The sequence below is a fragment of the Hyla sarda genome, chromosome 3, assembly GCF_029499605.1.
Source record: "Hyla sarda isolate aHylSar1 chromosome 3, aHylSar1.hap1, whole genome shotgun sequence".
Taxonomy (NCBI): Eukaryota; Metazoa; Chordata; class Amphibia; order Anura; family Hylidae; genus Hyla; species Hyla sarda.
Genome location: NC_079191.1, coordinates 297,061,925 through 297,079,448, shown reverse-complemented (window position 1 = coordinate 297,079,448; position 17,524 = coordinate 297,061,925). Strand labels below are relative to the sequence as shown.

At 46.5% G+C, this 17,524-nt stretch overlaps 1 protein-coding gene across 7 annotated transcripts in view; it reads left to right on the top strand.

Moving 5' to 3' along the window:
* TAF5L (TATA-box binding protein associated factor 5 like) overlaps positions 1-17,524 on the top strand; it is a 170,833-nt gene that overhangs the window by 142,239 nt on the left and 11,070 nt on the right. For all 7 annotated transcript variants that reach the window (XM_056566925.1, XM_056566926.1, XM_056566923.1 and 4 more), the window contains one exon: positions 15,956-16,680. In XM_056566925.1, the coding sequence (XP_056422900.1) occupies positions 15,956-16,680 (725 nt within the window). The remainder of the gene's footprint in view (positions 1-15,955; positions 16,681-17,524) is intronic.

Below are 17,524 nucleotides of genomic sequence, written 5' to 3'. Positions count from 1 at the left end.
TGAGCGAACTTACAGTAAATTCGATTCATCACAAAATTCTCGGCTCTGCAGTTGATGTCTTATCCTGCATAAATTAGTTCAGGTTTCAGGTGCTCCCGTGGGCTGGAAAAGGTGGATACAGTCCTATGAGACAAATTCCTAAGACTGTATCCACCTTTTCCAGCCCACCGGAGCACCTGAAAGCTGAACTAATTTATGCAGGATAAGTCATCAACTGCCGAGCCGAGAAGTTTGTGACGAATCGAATTTACTGTAAGTTCGCTCAGCTCTAATTATTATACCAATTACAAATGTCGCTGGGTAGTAATTCTGTAAAGATAGATGTAATTACACTCTTTCTAATGAAAGGTATCATACAATTTATATACCCATTAACCCAGATCTAAAGTGGAACAGGTGTATGAGGACGGCTGTAGCTACTTCGTCAACATCATGCGCTTCATGAGGCTCTTCATGAAGCGCATGATGTGCACGAAGTAGCCACAGCCGTCCTCATACACCTGTTCCTCGTCTCCCCTCCACGCTGCCATGTTAGATTTTAACATGTTTGAAATAAAGTATTGAAAATGTTATCCTGCATATCCTGGTGAGTTGCCACTTTACATTATATCTTCATTTGATTTATGCACACATTGGATCCTAGGCTTTCTCTAAGGACCCTATGCCTCTCATTTCTACAAGCAGAGCACCTCCAGGAAGCACATTATTAATTCCCTCCTATGTATCATAATACCGTAATTTATATTCACAAGTAGTAGCTCCACACTCTCTTCATATGTATTAATGCTATCAAACTCTAAGGGTGGGATTTATCAAAACCTATGCAGAGAAGTTAACCAGTTGTCCATGGCAAATAATAAGAATGCTGCTTTAATTTTTCAGAGTTGTTTTTTTAGAAAAATGATAGAAGCAATTTGATTGGATGCTTTGGTCATCTTCCCCACTTTACATCTGCATGGGTTTTGATAAATATTCCCCCTTTGGAAAAAAAATTTAAATTGGTCACCTTCCTTGATCTCCACCCCCCCCCCCAAATAGCTCACAATCTGACATCATCTCAGATGATAACTACACAATTAGGGAGTGTTGTATTCTTTACTTTGTGAGTATTGTACTAGAGACTTTTTCATATATATATATATATTTGTGGTCAGGACTTATTACTGTACGTAGTCTTACCTGTAACCTGCCACCAGGGAAACCTGAAAGAAACATGATTAATATCACTGTGACGAACATCTACCTGCCCCTACAACCACGGTTGTGGTGTGCCTGAAAACCGCGCAGAGGGTCCGCCTTAAGAGGGCAAAAAGACAACACCATATAGGGTAATTTGAGTAATGTTTATAATAACGCCAAATAGTGAAACGCATCTGCATCTCCCTCGAGGGATCTGGGACATAAGTGGTGTACGTGTCAGAGCGCCATCTGCCCAACTTCTGTATCACATGTGTTGGCACTACGTGCCTGGAGGCCGCTGACGCAGCTCCTATCCGAAATGAGTGTCCTGAATATTTCCTAGGGTTAATGTCCGAAGCAATGTGCAGACATGTGATATGAATAAAGAGGTGGTTAGAGCCCCCGCACCGAAAGGCAACAGTGGCGGCTCCGAAGGCTTGTCGCGGAGAAAGTTTGCCAGTTACGACAACACCGCCACCAGGCACCACTTGTTGCTTGAAGTGAAGAACCTGACCACAGCCCCCACCGGGAAGTTATGGTGACAAAGTGAAATCTCAAACCAAGAACCCTGCCACCTTAAGTGAGCTTTCTGTAAGCGTGCCGTACCCCGCCTGGCACACGAGAATTCTCCCGGTCGGAGGAAACCCTAGTACGCTAGGTACACTGCCGACTTCAGTATCGGGCTGCTCTCGAACCGAACGGGTTACCGTCCAACACATCAGACAATGACCTGACAGTTCACCGCTGATAGGCCTCCTGAGAGCCGGAATACTGGAGCTACGGGCCAAGACCCCTCTGAGCGCAGCCTTGACAGCCTGAGACGAAATAAAAGAAAGCCTGTCTGTGAGAGATAAAGAAATGAAGTGCTGGATACCTGAAAGATGAGATTTGATGGTACTATGAGACAAGTGCAGAGAAGAGTGGCAGAACGCGATGAAAGATAGAATGACATTAGTGTCAAGGAGAAAGGACTATTGTGTTGAGTTAGATAAGACCTGAAAGTGTTGTATGCCGCGTGATATGCCTTCAGTGCAAGTTTAACGTATGCGTTAGGTCTTCCCCAGGAAACTATAGACCGGTAAGTTTAACGTGCATTGTGGGTAAATTGTTTGAAGGACTTATAAGGGATTACATACAGGAATACATAGGGGATAATTGTATTATAAGTGATAGCCAGCATGGGTTTACTAAGGATAGAAGTTGTCAAACCAATCTAATTTGCTTTTATGAAGAGGTGAGTAGAAGCCTTGACAGAGGAATGGCTGTGGATATAGGGGGGCATTTACTAAGGGGTTTAGTCATTTTTTTCTGACTATTTTTGGCGCAAAATTGTCGCAATTGCGCCTACCCTATAAATTGTGCGACTTTCCCTAGCAAGAGCTAGAAAGTCAAAAAAAAAATTCCCGCTTAATTTACGCAAGTTTTCAGTTTTGACTTGCAGTGGTCAGGAATTTATTAACTGAGACAGTCGCAGTTGCGCAATAAACTGTCGCAACGGCCATAAAAATTGACTAAATTTACTCCAGCTCCAACATGGAGCAGGAAAAGCTGCTGCCGCCCGGGCTCCGACATACTTTCTCCCCGCTACCCTCACTGCGCTACCGGGACACTGCAGTGATTTACAACCCCCCCTCTCACCTGCCAGCGCCACACAACTCCCATCTGTCTGCTGTTGCAAGACTACAAGTCCCAGCATGGCCTTACAGTGAGGACACGCTGGGAGTTGTAGTCTTGTAGCAGCGGGAGCTGAGCGGCGCGGGCGGGAGACAAGGGGGGGGGGTAGCGGGGAGGCCGTATGAGGAGCCCGGGCGGGAGACAAGGGGGGGGTGGGTAGCGGGGAGACCGTATGAGGAGCCCGGGCGGCTGCACTGTAATGTCAGCCCGGGCTCCTGCCCTGAGAGCCATAGGCTTTGGCTGTCAGGGCATGCTGGGTGTTGTAGTTTTGCAACAGCTGGAGGGCCACAGTTTGCAGACCACTGGTGTGTGGTCTGTAAACTGTAGTCCTCCAGCTGTTGCAAAACTAAACAGCTGAAGGGGACCGGCGAAGAAGTTCACTTACCCTTCCGAGGCTCCAGCGACGATCGCTGACTGAGATCGTCGCGCGGCACTGGATCCTACGGAAGCCGGTAAGTTGCGCAAGCTTCCCAACCAGGGTGCCTCCAAATGTTGCAAGACTACAACTCCCAGCATGCCTGGACACCCTTTGGCTGTCCGGGCATGCTGGGAGTTGTAGTTTTGCAACAGCTGGAGGCACCCTTGTTGGGAAACACTGGCCTAAAACAGTGTTTCCCAACCAGGGTGCCTCCAGATGTTGCAAGACTACAACTCCCAGCATGCCTGGACAGCCATTGGCTGTCCGGGCATGCTGGGAGTTGTAGTTTTGCAACAGCTGGAGGCACCCTTGTTGGGAAACACTGGCCTAAAACAGTGTTTCCCAACCAGGGTGCCTCCAGATGTTGCAAGACTACAACTCCCAGCATGCCTGGACAGCCATTGGCTGTCCGGGCATGCTGGGAGTTGTAGTTTTGCAACAGCTGGAGGCACCCTTGTTGGAAAACACTGGCCTAAAACAGTGTTTCCCAACCAGGGTGCCTCCAGATGTTGCAAGACTACAACTCCCAGCATGCCTGGACAGCCATTGGCTGTCCAGGCATGCTGGGAGTTGTAGTTTTGCAACAGCTGGAGGGCCACAGTTTGCAGACCCCTGGTTTGTGGTCTGTAAACTGTAGTCCTCCAGCTGTTGCAAAACTAAACAGCTGAAGGGGATCGGCGAAGAGGTTCACTTACCCTTCCGAGGCTCCAGCGACGATCGCTGTCGGAGATCGTCGCGCGGCACTGTCGCGCGGCAGTGTCGTGCAGCGCTGGATCATACGGAAGCCGGTAAGTTGCGCAGGCTTCCCAACCAGGGTGCCTCCAGTTGTTGCAAGACTACAACTCCCAGCATGCCTGGACAGCCTTTGACTGTCCAGGCATGCTGGGGCTTGTAGTTTTGCAACATCTGGAGGCACCCTGGTTGGGAAACACTGTTTTAGGCCAGTGTTTCCCAGCCAGGTTGCCTCCAGATGTTGCAAAACTACAACTCCCAGCATGCCTAGACAGCCTTTGACTGTCCAGGCATGCTGGGACTTGTAGTTTTGCAACATCTGGAGGCACCCTGGTTGGGAAACACTGTTTTAGGCCAGTGTTTCCCAGCCAGGTTGCCTCCAGATGTTGCAAAACTACAACTCCCAGCATGCCTAGACAGCCTTTGACTGTCCAGGCATGCTGGGACTTGTAGTTTTGCAACATCTGGAGGCACCTTGGTTGGGAAACACTGTTTTATTCCAGTGTTTCCCAGCCAGGTTGCCTCCAGATGTTGCAAAACTACAACTCCCAGCATGCCTAGACAGCCTTTGACTGTCCAGGCATGCTGGGACTTGTAGTTTTGCAACATCTGGAGGCACCCTGGTTGGGAAACACTGTTTTAGGCCAGTGTTTCCCAGCCAGGTTGCCTCCAGATGTTGCAAAACTACAACTCCCAGCATGCCTAGACAGCCTTTGACTGTCCAGGCATGCTGGGAGTTGTAGTTTTGCAACATCTGGAGGCACCCTGGTTGGGAAACACTGGCCTAAAACAGTGTTTCCCAACCAGGGTGCCTCCAGATGTTGCAAAACTACAAGTCCCAGGTTAGGAAACACTGTGCCCGGCCTCCGCCCCACCTTACTGTAAGGGCATGCTGGGAGTTGTAGTCCTGCAGCTGGGGGCAGGGGACAAGCTTGTCACATTTATTATCACCTGCTCACACATCTCCTGCACCACACAACTACAACTCCCAGCATGTCCTTACTGTAAGGGCATGCTGGCAGTTGTAGTCGTGCGGGGCGGGAGATGTGTGAGCAGGTGATAATAAATGTACTAACCCATTTTTTTGTTTTCTTCTCATTTCAGATCCGTTTATCCTGTGGACTCCTTCGGATTCGGTGGACTACTTCGATGACCAGCGTTTTTCTTTGTTTGATTTTAATAAAATGGTTAACGAGGGCTTGTGGGGGAGTGTTTTTTGTAATAAAAATTTTTTAAAACCTGTTGTGTTTTTTTCTTACTTTACTAGACAGGCTTAGTAGTGGAAGCTGTCTTATAGACAGAGTCCATTACTAACCTGGGCTTAGCGCTAGCCACAAAAACAGCTAGTGCTAACCCCCTATTATTACCCCGGTACCCAACGCCACAGGGGTGCCGGGAAGAGCCGGTACCAACAGGCCTGGAGCGTCAAAAATGGCGCTCCTGGGCCTAGGCGGTAACAGGCTGGCGTTATTTAGGCTGGGGAGGGCCAGTAACAATGGTCCTCGCCCACCCTGGGAACGTCAGGCTGTTACTGTTTGGTTGGTATTTGGCTGAGAATGAAAATAGGGGGGACCCTATGCGTTTTTTTTTTTTAAATAAATAATTAAATATATTAAAAAAAACGCATAGGGTCCCCCTATTTTTATTCTCAACCAAATACCAACCAAACAGTAACAGCCTGACGTTACCAGGGTGGGCGAGGACCATTGTTACTGGCCCTCCCCAACCTAAATAACGCCAGCCTGTTACCGCCTAGGCCCAGGAGCGCCATTTTTGACGCTCCGGGCCTGTTGGTACCGGCTCTTCCCGGCACCCCTGTGGTGTTGGGTACCGGGGTAATAATTGGGGGTTAGCGCTAGCTGTTTTTGTGGCTAACGCTAAGCCCGGCTTAGTAATGGACTCAGTCTATAAGACAGCTTCCACTACTAAGCCTGTCTAGTAAAGTAAAATAAAAATAAAACACAACAGGTTTTAAAAAAAATTTATTACAAAAAACACTCCCCCACAAGCCCTCGTTAACCATTTTATTAACATCAAGCAAAGAAAAACGCTGGTCATCGAAGTAGTCCACCGAATCCGAAGGAGTCCACAGGATACACAGATCTGTAGAAGAAGTAACCAAAAAAAAAAAAGTGTAAGTACATTTAGGGAGAAAAAAACTGTGTTAAAAAAATGTAATAAACACACACACACACACACACACACACACACACACTAAACGCCGTTTACCACTTCTGAGCCATGACTACAATTTACAGTGATCCCTCAACTTACAATGGCCTCAACATACAATAGTTTCAACATACAATGGTCTTTTCTGGACCATCGTAAGTTGAAACCAGACTCAACATACAATGCTACAGACAGTCCAGATCTGTAAAACGTGTCAATGGCTGGAAGAACCAACCAATCAAAATGGGCATTCACTGGTAAAACCCCTGTATTACTGAAGTGTATGCACTGACTGGTATTACATGTTCTGTACACTTTACCTGTATCAGGGTTAGCTGCTCTTTTGGACACCAGGTGAGGGCAACTCCATTACTTGTTTTGGACATTGCCTGTACTGTACAGGACCCCTGAAGAAGCTCCTGTCCTCTACATAGACCAGTGTTTGCCAAGCAGGGTGGCCCCATTTTTTGCAAAACTACAACTCCCAGCATGCCCGGACAGCCTTTGGCATGCTGGGAGTTATAGTTTTGCAACAGCTGGAGGCTCCCTGCTTGGGAAACACTGACATAGACAGTGATTTACAGCTCCCAGCAGATCTTTATTACTTTTATATGTAAGGATTTGCTTTATCTATATCAGTTATCTACTTATTTTTCTTTGTCACTTTTTCCTATTTTTGGATGACATTTTGGTGCCTTTAGAACCAATTACCCTGTTTCCATAGAGTTATGGTCTCAACATACAATGGTTTCAACTTACAATGGTTTTCCTGGAACCAATTAATATTGTAACTTGAGGGACCACTGTAGTTATTGAATTATTTAGATGTGGTGAAAAAGCTAAAAAAAAACTCAAAAACAAAAGATCCAGAAGGAAACCAGCAGCCAAACCTATTCAGACAGCAGGAAAAAGGAACAGACTATTTTTTCTACTACATGAAGTAAATTTCCCACTTTTGCCTATGTGTGCCAAATTTATTAATGCCGTGCAACAATTTAGTAAATTTGTCGCACATAGTCAAAAATGAAGTAGAAAAAAACAGGGTAAAAACCAGACTACATAGTAAAAGATTAGTAAATGCCCCCCATAGTGTTTCTGGATTTTGCTAAAGAATTTGATACTGTCCCTCATAGACCTCTGACAGGTAAGTTAAGGCCTTTGGGTTTGGAAATTTTAGTTTGTAACTGGATTGAACACTGGCTCATGGATCGTACCCAGAGAGTGGTGGTCAATGATTCGTACTCTGATTGGTCCCCGGTAATTAGTGGTGTACCCCAAGGTTCAGTACTGGGCCCGCTGTTGTTTAATTTATTTATCAATAATATAGAGGATGGCATTAACAGCTCTGTTTCTATCTTTGCAGATGACACCAAGCTTTGTAGCACGGTACAGTCTATAGAGGATGTGCATAAGTTACAGGATGACTTGGATAGACTAAGTGTCTGGGCATCCACTTGGCAAATGAGGTTCAATGTGGATAAATGTAAAGTTATGCATCTGGGTACTAATAACCTGCATGCATCGTATGTCTTAGGGGGGATTAAACTGGCAGAGTCACTGGTAGAGAAGGATCTGGGTGTACTTGTAGATCACAGACTACAGAATAGCATGCAATGTCAGGCTGCTGCTTCCAAAGGCGGCAGGATATTGTCATGTATCAAAAGAGGCATGGACTCAAGGGACAGGGACATAATACTCCCCCTTTATAAAGCATTGGTACGGCCTCACCTGGAATATGCTGTTCAGTTTTGGGCACCTGTCCATAAAAGGGACACTGCGGAGTTGGAAAGGGTGCAGAGACACGCGACTAAACTAATATGGGGCATGGATCATCTTAGCTATGAGGAGCGATTAAAGGAGTTACAATTGTTTAGTCTTGAGAAGAGACGTTTAAGGGGGGATATGATAAACTTATAGAAGTATATTAATGGCCCATACAAAAAATATGGAGAAAAACTGTTCCAGGTTAAACCCCCCCCCCAAAGGACGAGGGGGCACTCCCTCCGTCTGGAGAAGAAAAAGTTTAGTCTCAAGGGGCGACATGCCTTCTTTACCATGAGGACTGTGAATTTATGGAACGGTCTACCTCAGGAACTGGTCACAGCAGGAACAATTAACAGCTTTAAAACAGGATTAGATACATTCCTGGAACAAAATAACATTAATGCTTATGAAGAAATATAAAATCCCATCCCTTCCCCAATATCGCGCCACACCCCTACCCCTTAATTCCCTGGTTGAACTTGATGGACATATGTCTTTTTTCGACCGTACTAACTATGTAACTATGTAGTCTACTGGCACAGAGGTATGTGCGGTGTAACTACTGGTGATTGTAGCATACCAGCTATGACCATCTGCACAGTATGAAAGCTACGAACGTATGTGTAGTGTACCCAGTCTGCAACCATGAGCGTATGACCAATGCGAGCTATGTATAAGGAATACAGTACGAAGCTGACGGCACTCACGCGTGCCGTATGAAAAGACGGCACGCGTGAGTGCAATATGACCACGACAAGCACACAAACAGTGCTCCAGGCCTTAGTGTTTAACACTGTCTGTACCCATTGCATATAACACAACGAGCGTATGAACAGTGCAAGCTATGTGTATAGTAAGACAGAATGAAGCTAGATACGACAAATATGTTCTGGATAGCGACCCGCGTATGTATGGAAAGGACGACACGCATGAGTGCAATATGACCACGACAAGCACACGCAGTTCTCAAGGCTCTAGTGTCTAACACTGTCTGTACACATTGCATAAAACACAATGAGCGCATGAACAGTGCGAACTATGTGTATGGTACGACAGTATGAAGCTAGATGCAACAACAGTTATGAGCATATGCTCTGGATGCAACCCGCGTATGTATGGAAAGGGCAGCACACGTGAGTGCAAAGTGACCACGACAAACCCACAAACAGTGCTCAAGGCCTGAGTCTCTAACACTATCTGTGCACATTGCAAATAACACAATGAGCGTATGAACAGTGCACACTATGTGCATGGTATACTAGTATGAAGCTAGATACAACAATAGTTATGAGCATATGTTCTGGATAGCAACCTGCGTATGTATGGAAAGGATGGCACACGTGAGTGCAATATGACCACGACAAGCACACGAACAGTGCTCAAGGCCTGAGTGTTTAACCCTGTCTGTACACATTGCATATAGCACAACGGGCACATGAAATACACACAACAGAAACTGTACCTGCTGCCTAAGAACACTATGAGTGCAAGTACTGTATGCAGCACTAACTGTGGCTCCTGCATGTGACACTTATGAGTGTACATGCTGTAAACAAAACACTAACTGTACCTGCTGTATTTAATACAAGCATTGTGTCCTGTAGGCATGATCGGTGTCTGCTTGCCTATCGTACATGTAATTTAAACAGGTCCTGCGTATCCTCGTGCCTGTAGATGTTACAGGTCTTTGCATAATCATCTTGCCTGTAACAAGACAATCTAACTAAAACCTCGTACCTGTATACGTGACATGTCTTTGACTAACGCTGTGGACGTTATGGACGATCGTGTGATGTTGCCTGAATGGACAAAACAAATTAATGCTGACCACAAACTGCAACGTACGCACTGTGGAATGCTACAAACGTATGTTCAGTGCTGGCTTAAACGTATGCGAAGTATACTGGCACCGAGGTATATTCAGTGTAACTATTAATGATTGTAGAGAACAATCTATGAGCATCTGTAAAGTATGAAGGTACAAACGTATGTATAGTATATTCCATGTAACTCCATGGGCGTATGAACAGTGCAAGCTATGAGCGTGAGTATGGTAAGACAGTATAAAGCTAGATACGACAATGGTTATGAGCATATGTTCTGGACAGCGACCTGCGTATGTATGGAAAGGATGGCACACGTAAGTGCAATATGACCACGACAAGCATACAAACAGTGCCCAAGGTCTGAGTGTATGACCCGATGTCTGTAAACATAGCGTGTGACACATCGAACACAACAGTAACTGTACCTGCTGCATGAGACACTATGGGCGCATGTACTGTACGCAACATTAACTGTGGGTTCTGCATATGACACTGAGTATACGTGCTGTAACAAAAACAGTAACTGTACCTGCTGCATATGACACTGAGCATAAGCACTGTATGCAACCTAACTGTGCCGACCGCCTATAACACTATGAGCGTATGCACTGTGTACCATACCAGTGTGACTGTACCCACTGCATATGACACTGCACGTATGTACTGCAAACTACCGACACTGAGCATAAGCACTGTACCACCTAACTGTGCCTACCGCCTATAACACTATGAGCATGTGTATTGTACACCCTACCAGTGTGACTGTACCCCTGCATATGACACTGCGCATATGTACTGCAAACTATCCTGACTGTACCTACTGCATATGATACTATGAGTGTATTTACTGTATACAGCAGCTATGACTGTGACCCTTACAAATAACACTATAGCATATAGACTGGTATACGAACTAACTATACCCACTGCAACAACACTATGAGCGCATGGACTGTATACAATACTAACTACCCACTGCAATATAACACTGAGCATATGTACTGTATATGATACTACAACGTACCCACTGCAAATAGGCCTGAGCGTATGTACTATGCCTAACCCTGTAACCTACTGCATAGTAATATATATATATATATATATATATATATATATATATGCATTTTTTTTTATTTTTTTTTTGAGTGACTGTACGGTATGAACGACTGCATGAAATGCTATGAGTGACTGCACGGTATGAAATGCTATGAGTGACTACGCGCACCGTGACCTACGTACAGTATGGAAACTGCCATGTGTCGCGAAAGCCGTATGTAAAGGAGTGTAGGTACCCTGTATGTGTTACGGGTGGAGCGAAGATATGAGCGTAGGCTGTGTAGCAACGTGTGGCATGGATGCTACGAGTGACTGCACGGAATGGACGCTGTGAGTGACTGCACGGTATGGACGCTGTGACTGACTGCACGGTACGAGCTAGAAGTGACTGCAGAGTGAACAACAAGTGACTGCACAGTGTAAAAAGCTATGAGTGACTGTACGTGTGAAAACGCTATGAGTGACTGTACGGTGTGAATGCTATAAGTGACTACACGGTGTAAAAAGCTGTGAGTGACTGTACGGTGTGAATGCTATAAGTGACTGTACGGTGTGAATGCTATAAGTGACTGCCCGGTATGAATGCTGTGAGCGTCTGTACGGTATGAATGCTGCGAGTGACTGCACGGGATGAGTGCTGTGCAACTGCACGGTATGATTGCTGAATGACTGTACGGTATGAATGTTACAAGTAACTACATGGCTCAAACGTTGTGACGGCTGTGCGGCATGGACGCTATGTGAACGTTTGCTACCACTGACGCAGTCCATGGTGGCCCGGACCCGGAGTCTGGCAGGGAAACCTGTAGTGAGGGGGGGGGGGAAGGAATAGCACGAGAAACTTTGCCCCCTTTTGCATACATGCGGCCCGGTGGCCGCGGGGAGCCGAGCCCCTGCATGTGCCGGGGGCCGTTTAGAACCCGGCTGCCCTGGTATTTACAAAATCTCTCTTTTTTGGCTCCGCCCCTTCACACGTCACGTGGCCCGGCGACGGCGCCCCAGCAACCGGGGAGGACGCCAGATCCAGCCGTCCGGACCACTGATCAGGCTGGGCACCGTGGGCTCCGCCCCCGCACCTCGCCGCCCAGAGGAACGGGGAGCAAGGAGGAGGAGACCCGGCGCAGGAACCGGGTAAGAGACTGGTCGGGCACCGTGACAGCCGTGGGCCCCATCCCCGCACGCCACGCGGACCGGCGGCACCGCTGCGATGAGCGGGGAGGAACTGATAACGCCGCTCGGCCACAGGGAGGCAGAGGCCAGGATTTCCTCCTCCGCTCCAGCAGGCCGGCCGCGGTCGAGCACCCCCACCCCATGCATCGCCGGGCCCAGCAGAGATAACCACTGCAGGGGGGGGGGGGCGCCGAAGGCCGCCACGGAGAGAGCGGAGGAGAGTCCGGGACAGTGGAAACCGGGGACCAGGTGTTCCGATCCTCCGCCCGAGACCCCGTGCGACGGAGTGTGGCGGGGAGGATCGGTCAGACCCCGGGGGACCCGGAGCGTGAGTGGGAACATACCGTATATACTCGCGTATAAGCAGAGTTTTTCAGCACGATTTTTCGTGCTGAAAACACCCCCCTCGGCTTATACTCGAGTGAACTCTCCACCTGCAGTGGTCTTCAACCTGCGGACCTCCAGAGGTTTAAAAACTACAACTCCCAGCAAGCCCGGGCAGCCATCGGCTGTCCGGGCTTGCTGGGAGTTGTAGTTTTGAAACCTCTGGAGGTCCGCAGGTTGAAGACCACTGCGGCCTTCCACATCATCCAGCCCCCTCTCACCCCCTTTAGTTCTGTACAGTACTCTCCTCCGCTCGGCGCTGGTCCGTTGCTGCAGGACTGTCCGGTGGGGAGGTCGTCCGGTGGGATAGTGGTCCGGGCTCTTCTTAGCACTTCGGGCCCGGCCCCAGAATAGTCACGTTGCCTTGACGACGACGCATAGGTACATTCATTACCAACGTCCTTCTGCGTCATCGTCAAGGCAACGCCTCTATTCTGGGCCCGAAGCGCGGAGAAGAGGCGCCCTCGGTGAAGATAGCAGCCCGGAACCACTATCCCACTGGACGACCTCCCCACCATACAGTCCTGCAGCACCGGACCAGCGCCGAGCGGAGGTGAGTACAGAGCTAAAGGGGGTGAGAGGGGGCTGGATGATGTCGAAGGCCGCAGTGGTCTTCAACCTGCGGACCTTCAGAGATTTCAAAACTACAACTCCCAGCAAGCCCGGACAGCCGATGGCTGCCCGGGCTTGGTGGGAGTTGTAGTTTTGAAACCTCTGGAGGTCCGCAGGTTGAAGACCACTGAGGGCGGATAGTTCACAAGAGGATGATAAGGGGATGATGAAGGGGGGGTGTGGGATGATAAGGGGATGATGACAAGGGCATGATGAAGGGGGGGGTGTGGGATGATAAGGGGATGATGACAGGGGGGGATGATGTATTTCCCACCCTAGGCTTATACTCGAGTCAATAACTTTTACTGGGATTTTGGGGTGAAATTAGGGGCCTCGGCTTATATTCGGGTCGGCTTATACTCGAGTATATACGGTAGTAAAGACTGGAGGCCGGATAAACCGGGTTACCGTGGGAAGTCTGCACGCTGGACAACCGCCTTCCTCAAACGTCACGTTCACCAACCCAGCATACGCCCCGAGGGAGGAGTCAGCGGTGATTAAATATACTAAGCCCCTCCCACAAATTCAGCCTGATAGGCTTTCTACATATACTAGCGAAGTACCCAGCGTTGCCCGGTTTTTCCTTCCTCATCCTTGTTGGGGTGGAAAATCAACAGAGAAGGAAGCTTTTGACTTCATATCCCATCCCCATATATTGTTGTCATATCACAACCCCATATCCTGTCCTCCTGTCCCGTCCTCCTGTCCCGTCCTCCTGTCCCGTCCTCCTGTCCCGTCCTCCTGTCCCGTCCTCCTGTCCCGTCCTCCTGTCCCGTCCTCCTTACTCGACCTCCTATCCCGACCTCCTTACTCGACCTCCTATCCCGTCCTCCTATCTCCATCTCCCATCCTGACCTCCTATCCCGACCTCCTATCCCGACCTCCTATCCCGACCTCCTATCCCGACCTCCTATCCCGACCTCCTATCCCGACCTCCTATCCCGACCTCCTATCCCGACCTCCTATCCCGACCTCCTATCCCGACCTCATATCTCGACCTCCTATCCTGATCTCATATCCCGACCGGTAATATGTGTACCAGGTATTGAAATATCTCCAGCTGTACAGAAGTTATGTGAGAACATACATTTCCCATTGATTTTCATGGGACTTTAAACAAAAATCCCGACCCTCACAAATGGTGGTGGTTAAGGGTTAAATCAACTATCCTATATTAGGTGGACATATAAGTAACATGTGACCAAGTATTATCGAAATATCTCCAGCCGTTTTGAAGGTATGCAGTAACATATATTTCCCATAGAGTTGTATGAGACTTTAAACATAAACCTCGCCCCTGGCAAATGGGGGTGAGTAAGGGTTAAATTACTTATCCTATGTTTGTTGTTGACATATAAGTAACGTGTGCCAAGTTAAGTCATGTTATTATCTTTAGCCATTTGGACGTGATGCTGGAACATACATACATACACACACACACACACACACATTGAGTTTTATAGATAGATAGATATATATATATATATATATATATATATATATCTATCTATTTTGCTGTGTACCACTGAGATAGTATAGCCCAGCATTTCATTAGCCTAGTCGTTAACTGAGACCTTGTTCACACAACTGAATCCATGCAAAAAAATTAAGCTCTGAAATTCTGTTGCAGCGGAATCCCATTGCTTGTACTGGTATTCTGCTGCACCCTGCACACACAGCGGTATTTCTGCAGAGTAAACCTCTGCCACGAAAATCCGGAATCCGACCTCTGCCAAAACAATTGCCATGTTAATTCTTTCGGTAGAATCCCCTCAGAAATGCATTGCTATCTATGGAGATGGCACATTACCAAGTGATCCTAGTGCTTGCACCTATTATTTGGGGAATGTCCAAAGATTTTTTCTGAGGCAGGCATTCTGCAAATTGTCAGCCATGTAAACATAGCCTGAGAGGGAGCTACTTGATTGCTGCAGCTGTGCCTAGAGTCTTATTTTTTCATAATTTGAATAACCCATTTTACATTTAAGCTACTTTCTTATTTTCTCATTCCTGGGGGGACATTTATCATCACTTCAATGTTCTAGATGTCCCTACAAATTTTGTGCAATTGCATTTTTTGTGCAATTTTTTCCCGCAATTTTCGGTAGAAAATCTTTCAAAGTTGTCTACTATTTGGTGCACCATACCCCACTTTATTCAGTGGAGCTATGTTTATTATTTCTGCAAATTAAATTTAGAAGTTTTTTTTGCACAAGCCTACTTGTTTTTTGGCATAAATGTACACCATCTAATAGGATACCTACAAAAATGTCAAATGCTAGAGCACAGAGCTTAAAGGGATACTCCAGCGCTTACACATCTTATCCCTTATCTAAAGGATAGGGAATAAGATGCCTGATCGCGGGGGTCCCGCCGCTGGGGACCGCCGTGATCCTGCACGCCGCACCCAGTTAAAATCAGTCCCAGGAGCGTGTTGGCTCTGGTTCTGATTACTGTCGATCACGGGGCCGGAGCGTTGTGACGTCTCAATGCAAGCCTATGGGAGGGGGCGCGACAGCCATAGGCTTGCATTGAGGGGGGCGGAGTGTGACGTCTCACGGTGGCGGAGCCTTGACGTCACAACGCTCCGGCCCCGTGATCGACAGTAATCGGACCCGAAGCGAACACGCTCTGGGGACTGATTTTAACGGGGTGCGGCGTGCAAGATCCCCAGCGGCGGGCCCCCCTGCAATCAGGCATCTTATCCCCTATCCTTTGGATAGGGGATAAGATGTCTAAGCGACGGAGTACCCCTTTAAACCAGTCTTCAGCTCACTGGTTTCTATAGTTGAGCAAAATTTATTAAATCCTGTGCAACTTTTTATTACATTTTGAGCAACTGTGCAAACAATACACCAAGCAAACCGGTAAAATCTGTTCTACATTACGTCAACATTGATAAATGACCCCCCTGGAGTATATTTTCACTTATGAAAATAGTTTTAATTATTCATTATTTCTTATGCAGAAGAGGATTCTCCTGAAAACAAAGATGTGGCTTCTGTACTCTACCCTTTATTTGTTTACCTCCATCTGGACATGGTACAGAATTGTCTAAAAAGTATGGTGGATAGCTTCTACAGTCGTTTCCATGGAATGTTTCTTCAGAATCCAGCACAAAGAGACATAATTGAACAGCTTCAGACAACAATGACAATGCAAGATATACACTCCAACTTAAAGTTGCAAGCTTTCCTAGATAACAAATATGTTGTTCGCCTTCAGGAAGACAGCTATAATTATCTTCTTCGCTATCTACAAAGCAATAACAACATTGCCCTTCTTAAGGCTTTGACATTACATATCCATTTAGATGTTGAGCCTGTGAAGAGAACGGAGTACCAACTATATGCAAGTACTGGTTTTTCTTCAAGAGGAGGCAACAGTAATCTTGAGCCACAGGATGCACCTGCTCCAATCCTCCAAAATGAGACAGCCCTTGAGCAGTTACAGGACTGTATAAAAAGAGTTAAAGATGGGCCACCTTCTCTTACAACAGTGTGTTTTTATGCATTTTACAACACTGAAAATGTGTTAAACGCTGCTGATATTTCCCCTAATGGCAAACTCCTTGTTGCTGGATTTGATAACTCTTCTGTAAAATTGTGGAGCCTGAGGAAAAAAAAACTTATAACCGAACCGAACCCTGTAGATGTTTCATGCATACGACTTGCTGGTGATATACTAGAAGAGGTATATTGTCATGTTTTGTATTTTCATAACTTTACATGTGTTCTTCTGTTTGAAAACTTTGTTAGCTGATTCCAAGTTTTAAGACAAGTTGTCCTGGAATTGCAAAAATATATATCAATCTGCTTAATTCCAGCTTCTCTATAATATGGTGCCTGAAGACTGAACTACATTTTCAATGCCCCGGTCATTGAAAATGTAGTCCAGTCTTCAGGCACCATATTATAGAGAAGCTGGAATTAAGCAGATTGATATATATTTTTGCAATTCCAGGACAACTTGTCTTTTATTCATGTAGAGTTCTGCTTATTCTGTGCTAAATAGTCATTGGCAGTCCTACTCAGTGATGACCAGCTTTCTGTGTACAAGTGTGCATATATACAAAGCTGTCACAGAATGACATGTTATCCTGGATTTTTTTTCCCCCACGAAATTATACTCACATAATTATGCTCCACTTGCTCTCTAACATGATGCTTGCAGATTAGACTACATATTCAAAGAGACTGGCTCTGTAGGTTTAAAAGGAACCTTTTCTACGACAAACTGAAAAGAATGTAAAGTGAGAGTTGGAGAATATGGCTGAAACTTCTGCTTTTTATGTTCATACTGGAAGTGACTACATTATCCTGTAGTCTTGTCTGTGCCACCTCTGCTGATAGAAAATATCTTCTTGCAAGGTGCACCCGAAGCCTACATTGTTTTCACTTAATGGGGTACTGCGGTGGAAAACTTTTATTTTTTTTTTTTTAAATCAACTGATGCCAGAAAGTTAAACAGGTTCGTAAATTACTTTGATTAAAAAAAATATTAATCCTTCCAGTACTTATTAGCTGCTGAATGCTAC